The following is a 14,548-nucleotide window of genomic DNA, read 5'->3' on the forward strand; positions in this document are numbered from 1 at the left end:
ACTAATAACTTTCGACCAATCAAGATAAAAACAACATAATGTTTCCCATTGTAAGCACTAGTATCCTGGATAAAATAACAAAACATAGGGTAAAATAATTGTAGCATAAATCTGCCACAATTAAACTTCAACAAACTTGTTCATAAGTAACAATTTGTCTACAACCTTTCTACAAAACTAACTGCAATTAAACAATTTAACTACATTTTTCCTTCAGAAAATGGCAACTAATTCTTCTTCTTCTGGACTTGTGTTCTCTCGTTCACAACTGGTGCACCTTTTTTCCTTCCTTATCTGCCAGTCACCTCGCTCTCACTAATTGCACCAGTATCTTGCTTCTTCCTAGGGTAGTCCCATAGTAGCGTTCCATAGCGTCTACGATGTTGATCAATATCAGAAAGGTCATCCGTAGAAACTACTAGGTCTCCAATGCTGGCATACTTTGCAAATGCAACAACGTATACACCACAGTCACTACAAAAAGAATAATAGGGAAAATATTTAGCATACCATGAGCAGAAAAAAAAATATGTTAAATAGATAGAAGGAAAAGAAGCTTTTTCATACAGTGATCCCTCTTTTTGCTGTGGTATCTCACCTAACCACTGAATGTCAATAGGGTCAGTAACACCTTTTTCAATGTATGCCTTTGTGTTCTTGATGTTGATGTCTGGACGCTTTCCATAGAAACCGGTGCATGACAAGTAAAGGGGGATCAAAAGAGCAAACTTGGTGACGACAGATTCAACAATGGTGTGATTAGGTGAAGAGACCATAGAATCATACACATAAAGAACCCTATCGATAATGTCAAAAACAACCAACAACCAATGAAATTTTTCTACAATGTTGATGGGCATGATCACGAAATCAACTTGATCCCATGCAACATTTGTGAGTAATCTGTACCCCAATATGTATTCTACTACGATGTCCTGGGGTTTGACAATAGCAAACTTCTTTTCGGGAGGAGCATTGATGTACCTCTGATAAATTTGTTCAATTCTAGTCTTGAATATACAATCAGTGGTTGTAAACCTTATCTTCTTGTGGGGACCGTACTTTCCTCTTTTTCTCAAGTAGTACAAGATAACATCATTGTGCTGCAACAAAAACAGATTTCATTTGTTATTAATCATTCTTACAATTTATCTACAATATATCTACAAATAACTACATTGTCTGGAGATGACATGATAACACAGCTATTCATTAAATTCTGACAGGGTATGTGTTTACCAAGTCGTTGAGGACTTGCCCGGGATGTGCCAAAATATAGAACCACTCCTTTTTATCAACTTTCTCCACTCCAAGATCATGACATGGCTTAAGTTGGTTATTTTTTACAGAATAAGGCGCCTTCCTCCTATTTTTACACATAGCAATTACAATAAATATGTAGATTGAAGTGGATATCCAAAAGATGAATGCACTCAGAAATATGAACAAATTGTATAAACTAACCTCTTTGAAGTTGTATCGGTACCAAGGTATAACCAGTTGTTGAATTCGTCCAACAACTCAGGATCAACATCTTCACCTATAATCCTAGTAAACGGATGCTTGATTTGAAAAATTGGAGGTCCAACAGAAGTGCTGCCACCAGAACTGTAAAAAGGGAGAAAGGGTAATCGGGCATGCTCTTCAGGCTGCCTTGTTCTTCCTTGATGCACAGGGGTTGTTTCATCTTGGTTAAGCTCGCCGAACTTAACAATCTGGGAGAAGTTCCCTGGCAGCTCAAAGTCATCAAGTGTAACTTCCCTTTTCTCATATCTGGAGTCGTCTGAATCACCTAGATTAACGTACTCGGCTGGTTCACCTCCTTCTTCACAGCAATCATCTCCTTCTTGTATAACATTCTCTTCTTCAATGGGAGATTGAATTTTTTTCCCTTCTCCTCATTCTTCTATTCTCCTTGAATGCTTATTGTATCTTCATGTCTTGGAGATTATGCAGGCATAGCTTCCTTCACAGTTACAGTAAGTATGTTTAACTTAATTAATTTGTAGAAAATTTTTACTAAACACTAACATTTCTGAATACAAATTGTAGTTTAAATGTAGTAAATTTGTTGAAATGATGTCATGCATATGATAACAGCTAAGTTTATTGGGAAATGTGATGATAACATGTACTAACTCATACCTGCATTATCTTCATCAATTGCCCTTCAAAATGAGAATATAAATCAACACGTACAGGAACATTCTCATTAATTTCCATGTCACTCACATGTCTTGTATCTAAGAAACCCGTTTGAATTATAATGCACATTAGTTGATACAATTTTAGGCAATATGTAGGTATATTGTAGACATATACATAAATATGTAAATCTGTGTAGATATACTGTAGACATAATGTAGATATATTGTAGATATGTATAGACATATTTTAGATATAATGTAGATATATTGTAGATATATTGTATATAATGTAGATATGTTGTACATACCTTTTTTACTGCTGCTGGTCACTACTGCACGGAAAATGTTGATTGTTCTTTTCTTTTGATTGCTAGCAATTTTTGTAGAACTCCCACCAAACTGTAGGCTTTAAATTTGTTAGGATATATACTTTATGAACGATAATATAAACTTAGAGGTGATAAAAATTATTCTATTAAATGAATATATTTCAAATATTACCTTGGCATCAATGTTATCCTTCTGACTGTTTGTCGTCTCCAAAACAGCCTTGATTGAGTTATTGATTAGTAGTCGAATGCTACCTAGTTCTTCAAAAACATCTTTCTTGAAAGATCCAAGATCTAAACCAACCTACATATTAAAATATAGAGAGTTAACGAAAACATTGGCTTAACATAAATTAAAGAAACCATCCAAGATTATGTATATATGTTACCTTGTCAACATCTTTTCTTAATTTTTTAATTTGTTCGAGAATATCTTTCTTGTCCTCTATTCCAATTGACTGCTTGTGTCCCGATGGAGATGCAGCATCTTTCAGAGCGTCGAACTTGGTTTCAACTTCTTCAAGTATGTATTCAACTTTATCAGGCAAAGACATTCTAGAAAGCTCTTCTGGTGCTTCAATTATGTTGGTGAACTGAGTGAAAAAAAGAAATGAGCTTGACTTAGACATAATATGTATAAAAGTTATAGATAATTTGTATTAAATTATCTACTCATAAGTAAAAACCATTTACCTTGATCCATGTTGGTTTGATCATTCTATCTTCAATTGCAGATAACCATATCTTGTCCTTACTAGCTAGCCAGCTAAGAATGCGAGGGATAGAATTAGCAACCCTTGTAGCTATATCAGTGTTGAAGGTAGAGCAACACTCATACAACCATATTTGCATAGCTAGTGCAAATCCTCGAATGAGATAAGAATGAACAGAAGGATTGAGCTTGTGCCTAACGGACTAAAGCAACTAGGGTTGGGCATATTTCGGTCGGAACCGAATAAACCGACTGAACCAAATTTTTTTTTTCGGTTTCGGTTATTCTGTTTTTTCGGTCAGTTTCAGTTTAAAATTTTAAAATTTCAATTTTTCGGTTCGGTTTTCGGTTATTAAGTTATTTAGTTCGGTTAACCGAAAAACGGAATTATTAGCATATAGGTTCTTTAAGTTATATATAGGCTAAGCTCATAGGTAATAAATTAATACTATTAGGTCCAATCTATCAAAGACTCAACCCAATTAAGTAAGTCCATCAACTTCCAATCTTAAAGACTTTCACTCTATTAAAACTTCCATAGCATATATGATAGATACCGGGAGGATTTCACATAGAGTTGTAATCTACACTATGTTTGAATTTTATGATTCATAATATTGTGCAAAGTTTAGTCTATTTTTTTATAAACACAATATTCCCAACAATTTTGAAGTTTTGGGAAAAAACAGCAAATTCGCTGGTCCTATTATTAGATAGAAGGAGCCCAATATGATAATGTTCAAACCGAAATAACCGAACCGAAATTAGAAAAAACGAACTGAACCGAACTTATTTCAGGTCGGTTTCGGTTACTACTTTTACAAAACCGACAACCGAATAACCAAATCGAATTTCTTCAAACTGAACTGAACCGACCGAACGCCCACCCCTAGAAGCAACTGTTTGTAAGAATCAATACCCCATGCGTAGTTCACATACTGTCCCGAGTCCACCAAATAAAACCTAAAATGGTCTACCAACCCTGCATTGTTGTCACGACCCCAAAACCAACCCGGTCTTGATGGCGCCTATCATGGAACTAGGCCAGCCGACACAATCCCAAAACCAATCAATATTTTCATTCTTAGGATAAAATCAAAGCTATTTAACAATAAATCTTTATAAAGTGTTTAAAACTAAACAACGGTGCGGAAAGAAAGCCCGACATCAGGGTGTCACTAGTCATGAGCATCTAGAGTACAAGTCTAATACAGTCTACTAAAATGACAAAGGAGTCTAAAACAACTGAACAGCTATAAGGTAGGAGGAAGAAAAGTAGGGCTGCGGTCGCCAGTCAGCTACCTTACTAACTCCGATGGACCTGCCACAAAGTAATCAACGCCCGCTACCGGGCTCAGGAATACTTGGATCTGCACACAAGGTGCAGGGAGTAATGTGACTACGCCAACTCAGTGAGTAACAATCATAAATAAAGGCTCAGTGTAGTGACGAGCAGTAAAATCACATAAGGTTCACAATATAAAATCTCAGTGAAAAATAACAAAGGCCAAATCAGTATCTCAGTCAAGGTATCTCGTAAAACTCCAATTTCAATGAAAACCATATAAAAACATTTTTTGTTCAACAGTTTTCAATAGAGGCTCAATGTAAAAGAAGAGGAGTGAAAATAGTAATTTCATAAACAAGACCCTCGGGCGAAGTGTCACTCATATATAGCCCCTCGAGCGAAGTATCGTTCATATATATATATAGCCTTTCGGGCAAGTATCACTCATATATAGCCCCTCGGGCGAGCCTCTCAGTCACTCGTGGCTCAACTCTCATCAACCGGCACTCACACTCAGCACTTACGCTCAACAGGTACCGTATAATAACCATTACGGCGTGCATCCCGATCCATGAATATATAGTCGACTGCGCTCACTGGGGGCGTGCAGACTCCGAAGGGGCTCCTACAGCCCAAGCGCTATATCACTGTGGTGTGCAGCCCGACACACACACACACACACACACACACACACACACACACACACATATATATATATATATATATATATATATATCATTGCGGCGTGCAGCCCGATCCATAACTATATATACTCCTCACCATCAGGCCCTCGGTCTCTCTTAGTCAACAACCTCACAAGACACTAGGGCATTTTAGTGAAAAATCAGGGAACTCAGCCCAAACAACTTTCATATATTTAAAAATAGAGTAATTGTAACGACCCAACAGGTAGTTTCATGTCACGACCCGGATTTCCCACCATCGGGGGTCGTGATGGTGCCTACTATCGGAGCTAGGCAAGCCAAGCATTTAAACATTTTCTGATAACATCCCAACAATAATAATAATACGAGTCGTTTAAATAAAAGCGGAAGTCTTTAAAACATAGATAACTGATAACCCAAAATGCTGAAGTTTAACATTTCTCTACCCAAGACTGGTGTCGTTATCTCACGAACTACTAAAGAGTGCTACAAATAAGCCTGAATAGAAATACATAAGTGTCTGTCTCGGTACAATGAAAACAAACTGAAAACATAGAAAGGGACTCCGGCCTGTGAACGCCAGCTAGGCTACCTCGTAAGTCCTGGACTGAAGTCAGCTCCCGATCAATATCCTACTGCTGTGGTCAAAAGCTGCTCCGGTATCGTAATTTGTGCAAAAGAGCACAGAAGTGTAGCATCAGCACAACCGACCCCATGTTCTGGTAAGTGCCTGGCCTAACCCCGGCGAAGTAGTGACGAGGCTAGACAGGACTACCAAACCAACCTGTGCAATTCTATATATATATACGCAATAAAAGGAAAGAACAAAGAAATTAGACAGTTAAGAGGGAGGGGAGCATACTATGGGGGAAATATAGTCCGGATATAAAGTCAACAATTTAAGTAAGCAACAGGGCAATAACAATAATTAATGAGAGCAGGAAAGTCAACAGTTGCACGGAATGACCCTTCGTGCAAATATAATCAAAACATGGCACGGAATGACCCTTCGTGCAAATATAATCAAAGCATGGCATGGAATGACCCTTCGTGCATCATCACTCTTCCTCACCCAAATAGTAATCACAACCAAACGCGGCGAGGGGATAAACAAATAATAAGAAATGTCCCGACAAGGGAATTACACAATTAACAGCTAAATCCCGGCAAGGGAGCAACAACAATACTTTCATATCCCGGCAAGGGAGATAATCAATATACTCAAACCATCCCGGCAAGGGATTAATCATATCACTTTCTATTTCTTTCATTTTTTTACTCAATAGTCTTTTTATCGTTCGAGCCAACCTCTAAAGAATTTACAATTCATAATTAGTCCTCATACTCTTCACATTGCATAGAATTCATCAATTAACATGGAAGAGTCATAACAATACCCGGATAAATACATACAAGGACCCACGGTCATGCTAGACACCGGTGTATAGATATTCGTCACCATGCCTATACACCATACTCAACATTTAGCAATTAGCAAACAACACTCTAATCCTATTCCCTCAAGCCAAAGTTAGATCAAACACTTACCTCAAATGCTCCAAAATCAACTCAAGCCTCTAGTATAGCTTTACCCCTCGAATTCAGCTCCAACTCAGTCAAATCTATGAAATAATGACTTTACAATATTAATAATAGCTAAACAAACTAAACCCAATGCCTAAATATGAATTTCTAAGCTTTCTACCCAAAATTCCAAAAATCAACCCCGGGCCCGCTTGGTCAAAACCCGAGGTTCGAACCAATTCCATGTCACCCATTCCCCCACGAGCCCGAATATACAATTTTGTTTTCAAATTCGACCCTAAAACGAGGTCTAAATCAAAGAAAATTGGAAAGCCCTAATTCTACCCTTTTCCCCCAATTTACACCTTAAGTTACATGATTTAGGTCTAGGAATTTGACAAATGATGATAGAAAATGAAGAAAACGAGTTAGAAAATACTTACCCAAGAAGCTTTGGTGAAGAATTGCTCTAAAAGTCACCTAGGGGCTGTGGAGAAGAAGAGCTCATGTGAAATTTGGGAATAATCCCGTCACTGGGCAANACATTTATTCATATGTGACGCAATGCTTTCTGAGCGTGCTTGTTATTTTTTGTAAAGGCAACTCTACATAAGCGTGCTCTAAAAAAAATTCTAAAAGTCCCCGCTATAATTTCCCCCCAAAATTTTGCTGAAAACCTATGCCCTAAAATATTTTCCTAAAATCTATCTTTCAGGTTTTACCCACGCTAGAGGAAAATCTCCTTGTTTTCTTCCCTAAAATTCCATAAGCAAAGTTGAGGGCACTTCTTATATCTTTTAGCAAATTGAGTAAAGCAGAGTAGAGTGGGTTGAAATATTTCCATTGGATTATGTGGAAATCAGATTTAAATGGGGATTTCGTTATTTAGGGCTTGCAGCCGCTTCAAGAATCTTGTCTAAAGAACTGTGCATTCTACCTGTGTTTGTTAATTTAGACTGTTGTTCGTTGTATTCTCTCAGTTACCACCATATACATCGAGAGCTAAATTTAAGTACATTGTCTTACCAAAAGTTATTATCTCACAGTTAGTTTCTTTTGAACCCAAGTTCCAGACTATAAATTGAAGGAAATATTTTGTATATAGAAGTTTGTTTGGATTCAGAACGCAATTTAACTGGAGGCAGGAACAATTTCTCTTCTGATAGATCAACCTAAGCAAGGATGTCAAATAAAGTTTCTCCTTGGTGGAATTGATCTGCATTCGCTTGTATTGAAATACAGTAAGGAACCACAACTTATGACATCACAGTCCATTGCGTGTTTAAAATATTTCCACTTCAATAATTATTGCTCGATCAAGAATATCAACCTCGCAACCATACGGCTTGATCAATGGTTCATTCAGCTAGTTTACCTTTTTAGCTGGAGCAATCAAACCCCTGTAAATGATGTTGCCTCCTATCTAGATTTTTATATGTCAATTTTAAGGTTATGCTCTATTAGTTTGTGATGGAGGTTTATTCTTCTTGATAGGAGAATACTTTTTATTTCCTATTGTCCTACTGTTCCCTCCCTTTCCCCTCATCTCCCTCTCTGCTTATCAAAAGTTCATCTTTGTTCTTGTCCGCTTAGTCGATTTGCTACATCTCCAATTTTTTTTTCTGTGAATTTCATTAGTGGTGGTTTCAATTTCTATTTTCTTGAATTCTACAGGTATTATACTGCATCTTTCATACTTTTGACTTTTTCATCAAAAGTAGCTTTAATGCAGGGGTTTTGTCAGCATGTTAACTGAATGGCATTTTATATTATTGATTTGTACCATTGCAGCAAGGTAACTGGGAGAAGATTTCTTATCTTGCAAAAGTTAGCTTTCACTCTCTCGATAGCATCATGTTGGGATGTGTCACGACCCCAAGATCGGTCGTGATGGCGCCCAACACACCGCTAGGCAAGCCCGACCAATTAAATAACCTTAACCATTTTATCCAGTTCATGAATTAATGAACACAGATAATTACTAAGTCAAAATACTAAAAATCCGGGAATAGAGTTAAACATGCGGAAAATCCCAAAATATAAAATAACTACACAGCCCGAAGAATCCGGTGTCACAAGTCTGAGCCTCTAATACATGACTATCAACCTACTACATATTGTTCTCTAGAAATGCGGAAATAAAGTACATGATATAGAAGGAAGATCAGGACTGCGAACATCAAATGCAGCTACCTTGAAACTCCCAAATATGATGCTAGGCAGAGAAGTCCTCACTCAGCCTCAGTAGTACTTGGATCTGCACGCAAGGTGCATGGAGTAATGTGAGTACTCCGACCCAGTGAGTAATAAACATAAATAAAGGTTGAGAATAAGAAATCCTGAATAGGCATAATGTAATTCTATAAATACAACCACTTGAACCCAGTAGCATAAAATCAGTAAATCAGTGAAAACAATTATAGAAATATCACAACAGATAAATAAGTAAATGACAATCAAGTAGGCAATGCAACACATAGACCGGTACTCTCCAGTACCCGCTGCAGCCCGCTCCATTTATTTATCGACGGCGGCGCTCACTGGGGGTGTGCAGACTCCGGGAGGGGCCCCTTACGGCCCAAGCGCAATAATAAGCCATCTTGTGGCATCAACTAGGCCTCGGCCTCATATCAATATCAATACAATACCGCTGCGGCGCGCAGTCCGATCCCATACTCAGTCCAGAATCACATAAGCCCCTCGGGCACAGTAATATAGAAATATTCAGCCCAAATTTCATTAAAATATTAATTAAGTTTCAATTTTGAGAAAAGGTGGTTAAGTTTGCAAAATAATATTAATTTCTAGAACTGAGTTCAATAGTATGTAAAAATGGTAAGAAACCAGTAATAGCAATCCCTGAAGGATTCAATCAGTTGGCACGAAGCCCAAATATAGCAATCAGCTCAACTTATAATGATAATAAGTAAATTTCAGTCAAATACACAATATATTCATCTACCGGGACGGACCAAGTCACAATCCCCATCGGTGCTCTACCCCACGCTCGCTATCCGGCGTGCAAGTGACCTCAATATAGCACTACGATGTGCAAACTCGGGGTTTCAAACCCTTAGAGCAGCATTTACATCTATTACTCACCTCAAGCCGGCCAAAATCCTAGCTCGCTATGCCCTTGCCTCTCTAATCGACCTCCTCGTGCGTCGAATCTGATCAAAACCACAAAGTGGTGTGCTTTGATGGTGTTGTAACTTAGCTAGAATACATATAATGAAGCTAATCTATGAGAAAGTAGGAGCGGTAGTAGATTTTAAATAGTACCCTGACTGTTACTCTTGAACATTACATGCTTGTTCCGAAAGTTGACCAGTAACTGACTCATTATACTCTTTTAAATTGCAGATTGTGAGATTTATTTCTGCGCTACTGAAAGTTGGCTGTGAAGTTGTCGAGAAAGAGTTCATCAGATCTACTCGAAACATATTTTAGATAATTTCTACCACGTGATTTAGTGCTTGACAAAGTAAGTATTACTTCGGCTAATTTTTACCCTTCCACATATGACACCTACATGTGAAGTTTGTGTTTAAGTTAAGAGAGTCCTGCTATTTTGGGTGGTCATTTAGAAGGTGGGGTCACAATTCACATGTGTGGATTTGTACAGAACTGAGTTGAAGTTGGTCATCTCTGAAAATTATCTATATTTTTATAAGGTAGAGTAGATATAGAAAGTGTAGAGTTCTCATTTTCATGCAAACTTGTATAGGTATTTGACTGAAGTGTAGGAGAATGGAATTAAAAAGGAAAAGGTGATTGACCAGAAGCAGAGAAATGGTCAAAAGAAATATAAGAAATTACACGTTTCTGTGCATTATGACGTCTGTACAGATTGCAATTATTCTTTCTACTTGTTTGATGTTGGCCTTTTAGGTTCATTCAGTCAAACACATTGAAGACTTTGATCTACTGTGGAAAAAGTTGATCAAACCATGACTTCATGCATTTGTTTGAATTTATGTTAAGGGGTTTCTGCGATTCTGCACAATGTTTCTGCATTTTCTGCATTTTGCACAGCGTTTCAGCATTTTTGCATAGTATTTCTGCGACTCTGCACAGTGTTTCTGCATTTCTGCACATCATTTCGGCAATTTCTGCATTTCTGCATAGTGTTTCTGCATTTCTGCATCGTGTTTCTGCATTTTCTGCATTTTTGCAGTGTTTCAGCATTTTTGCGTAGTATTTCTGCGAATCTGCATAGTGTTTCTGCATTTTCTGCATTTCTGCACAGCGTTTTAGCAATTCTGCACATCATTTCGGTAATTTCTGCGTATCTGCAGAGTTTTTATGCGTTTTCTGCATTTCTGCACAGTGTTTCTGCATTTTTGCACCGTGTTTCTGCATTTTCTGCATTTTTGCACAGTGTTTCAGCATGTCTGCATAGTATTTCTGCGACTCTTCATAGTGTTACTGCATTTTCTGCGTTTCTGCACAGCTTTTCAGCGATTTTGCACATCATTTCGCCAAATTCTGCGTTTCAGCATAGTGTTTCTGCGTTTTCTGGATTTCTAGATTTCTGCACACTATTTTTGGATTCTGCACATTGTTTCTGCATTTTCTGCACAACGTTTCAGCATTTTTGCCAACATTTCGGTAATTTCTACATTTCTGCATACTGTTTCTGCATTTTCTGCATTTTTGCACATTATCTTAGGATTTTTGCACAGAGTTCTGCATTTTCGCATGGCGTTCCGCCAATTTCTGCATTTTTGCACAGCGTTTAGCATTTTCTGCACAGTACTTTTGCATTTTTTGTGCTGCATTTCTACAGTTTTTGCATTTTTGCACAACGGTTCTGCATTTCTTCACAGTGTTTTTGCATTTTTGCATAACGTTTCTGTATTTTCTGCATTTCTACACATTATTCTGGCATTTTTTGCTTTCTGCATTCGCATTTCGGTATTTTCTAATTAATTTTTTTTCCTCTTTATGAAGAATGAATGCAGGAGCAAAGAAAAAGGGTTTGAATCCAAACAAAGCTCAAAGTCCTATGAAGAAGATAGGTTTTGATTTTCAGTTTCGATCAAGTGCTGAATTGGCCAAGCAATTTCAGATTAAGAAAGAAAAACTAGCTCATGATAAGGAGCATAGAATTGTGAAAGAGCAAGCACCAGTAACTCATAAACGGAAGCATCTTATGCCTACAATATCTAATGCAAGAGAAGGACAAAGTAGACAAAGGTTAATTCAACCTGAGGAGTCCTTTCAACAACAAGGAAACGACAAATTACCTATGCACAAATCCATAATCCAGTTGTCTTCGAAGGAAGCTCTTAACACTTCACATATGATTGGAAGAAGACAAGGAGAAGGAGAAATTTGCAAAAAAGTGAAGAGGAAGCCGGTCTTATCGGCAACGAGTCTTGACCATTTTTTAGAAAAAAATGGAATATATGTGGGTGGAGAAAAATAACCTGATAAAACCAGTAGATGGTTTCAGATCTATGCCCTCCCCTCTAGTTGATGAGCATAATATAGAATTGGATGACTTTGCTGCACAAGAAGAAGTTGGCGAGGATGAGTGTGTTAGAGACGAAGCTATGGACGTTGATTCTGCTACAGGTGGTATATTTTAAACCTAGTAATTTTGTGTGTTTATTGTATTCTTTTCCTTATGTCTTGGTTTTTACATTATGGACATCAGATAAGAAGAAAGTTCGAGGTCAAACAAAATGCAAGATGATTCATGCAAGAAACTTTGAGGAAAGACAGGAAGTGACATTTGATAAAGGACAAGCTGTTGGATCAACCGGCAAAAGAGTGTCTGAGTTAAGCAACTTTATAGAAACAATTGCCAGGAATTCCAGATTTATCACCTAGTTGTTCACTAGCTGGCATGCTGTCACTGATGATATTAAACAACGAATGTGGGAATATGTCAATGTAAGAACGATCAATTTTCAATTGTGTATCTTATTGTATTTCTTACTAAACGAAGATAACATATATGTTATTTTGCATAGACCAAGTCCATCATTCCAGCAGAAGGAAAGAAATGGGTGATGGATGGTCTTCGCGATGCATGGAGGCGACACAAGAGTAATATTAAGAAGAATCATTTTGATGGGTATCATACTATTGAAGATATGCTAAAACAACGTCCCGCTGAGATACCAGAAGTTCAATTCCTCCAATTGATTGAGTAATTCAGATGTTCAAGTGAGATTAAACTGTGCATTTCTACTCTTGAACATATTGTTGCATTATATTTTTTTCCCTTTTTGATTTACTAATTGGTAAACTTCTTTTGGTGCTAGGCCATGTGCAAATTAAATTCTGAAAATGAAAAAAACAAAATGGAGGCATCAGATGGGACCTATTAATTTTGCAAGAGTACGCGTGGCATTGGTATTTATTCGATACTTTGTGAAAAATATGGCTTTCATTTCTTTACATACTTTTTTTGAATACATTTATGTTTGTTACTTATTTCTCTGGTATAATTTTTAGCGCGCAAGTAAAGAGAACAACGAGGAACCATCTAAGTCTGAAATGTTTATTGCAACTCGTACAAAACAAGGGAAGCAAGTTCATGAAGATGATCAAATTGCAATAGTAAGCCATGTGGCAACTAATATATTTTCCGGGGCTTAGGTTCTTTATATGGTTCTCATAATTTTTTTGGCAGTCTGAACTTCAGAACCGTCAAAACGCTGGGGAAACATCGGATGAAGCATTTAGAACAGTGTTTGGAAAGGAGCAGCCTGGTCGAATACGATGCTATGGAAGATCAGTGACAACAAGTTCTCTAAAAAAAGATGAGAAAATCAATAAGATCCAACAAAAGCATAACAATGAAGTCTCTACTTTGAAAGCAGAAATGCAAGAAATGAGAGAAGAAATGCAAGAATTGAGGCAAATGCGTCATTGCTTTAATCTATTGGTGCAAAGCAATCCTGAACTTTTTAGTTCAGATATACAAGGATTTGTCGGATCTAACCAACCATCTCCAGTTGATGCAAGTAGCGCACAAGCTATAAGAGCCCAAAATCTCCCACATTCCTCTGGATCAACCCGTGGTCCAATTCTTGAAAAGGTATTAGACTCCAACTTCGTCTTGCTTTTCGGTCAGTTTTTTGGGGTGTTAAAAAAGGTCTAGTTTTTGGGGGCTTGGCTNCATTTGGAAAGACTTAATGCAAACTCATGAGTATAAAGGCTATTTTTGGAGTCCCTCGGTTGCATAAAGACTTTTGAAATTTCTCTTTTCCCAACCCCTCCCTCATTAGAAACTGGTAGTTTTTTCTTTCTTTGGTGATGCATGGCCCTGGCTTTTCCGGGTAACTTTTCAACTAAACCGGAAGTCGAGTAGATTAAAACTAGTTAAAAACACAAAGCACCGTTCACTGTTTCGATCTGGACACCAAAATCAGCGTCATTAGTCCTTCTTTAAGTATTTGTCTGCTATCTTATGTACATACATACATGTATATTTTTGTGTGTGTGAGGGGTGGGGGGTGGTTTGTTTGATTTTCTTGAAGAATTTTGAATTATTTTGGCTTGTTTTTTTTTCTTTTTGTCCAAATTAGTGAATTATAAAATGACTTTTAGTTCTACATAATAATGAAGTAAGGGGTCGTTTGGGTTAGAAAGTAGTGCAGAAAAAATAAGGTTCGAAATTGTATCTTTTTATGTTAATTTTAGTTTAGATGAAAGTAGTGCAGAAAAAGTAAGGTTCGAAATTGTATCTTTTTATGTTAATTTTAGTTTGGGTTAGAAAGTAGTGCAGGGGTTATTTATTAAATTATTGTTGGATGTTTTGATTGATATATTTCAAACTAGTATACGGATAGGTGAAAATTTATGGTAAACCTACTTTCTCAATTCCTTCAGCCCTAAACGACCAAGGTATCCTTAATACACTGGGC

General features: G+C 37.2%; 1 protein-coding gene across 1 annotated transcript; it reads right to left on the bottom strand.

Annotated features, from left to right (window-relative positions):
* Positions 1-290: 290 nt before the first annotated feature.
* On the bottom strand, positions 291-3,328 carry LOC109242867. The gene is made up of 8 exons (XM_019409745.1): positions 3,170-3,328; positions 2,866-3,069; positions 2,649-2,780; positions 2,456-2,546; positions 1,465-1,864; positions 1,240-1,366; positions 568-1,103; positions 291-474 (listed from the first exon to the last, which is right to left on the bottom strand). The coding sequence occupies exons 1-8, from the start codon at positions 3,326-3,328 to the stop codon at positions 291-293; spliced, it is 1,833 nt and encodes a 610-aa protein (XP_019265290.1).
* Between the last annotated feature and the right edge of the window lie 11,220 nt (positions 3,329-14,548).

Source organism: Nicotiana attenuata, unplaced genomic scaffold (assembly GCF_001879085.1).
Source record: "Nicotiana attenuata strain UT unplaced genomic scaffold, NIATTr2, whole genome shotgun sequence".
Taxonomy (NCBI): Eukaryota; Viridiplantae; Streptophyta; class Magnoliopsida; order Solanales; family Solanaceae; genus Nicotiana; species Nicotiana attenuata.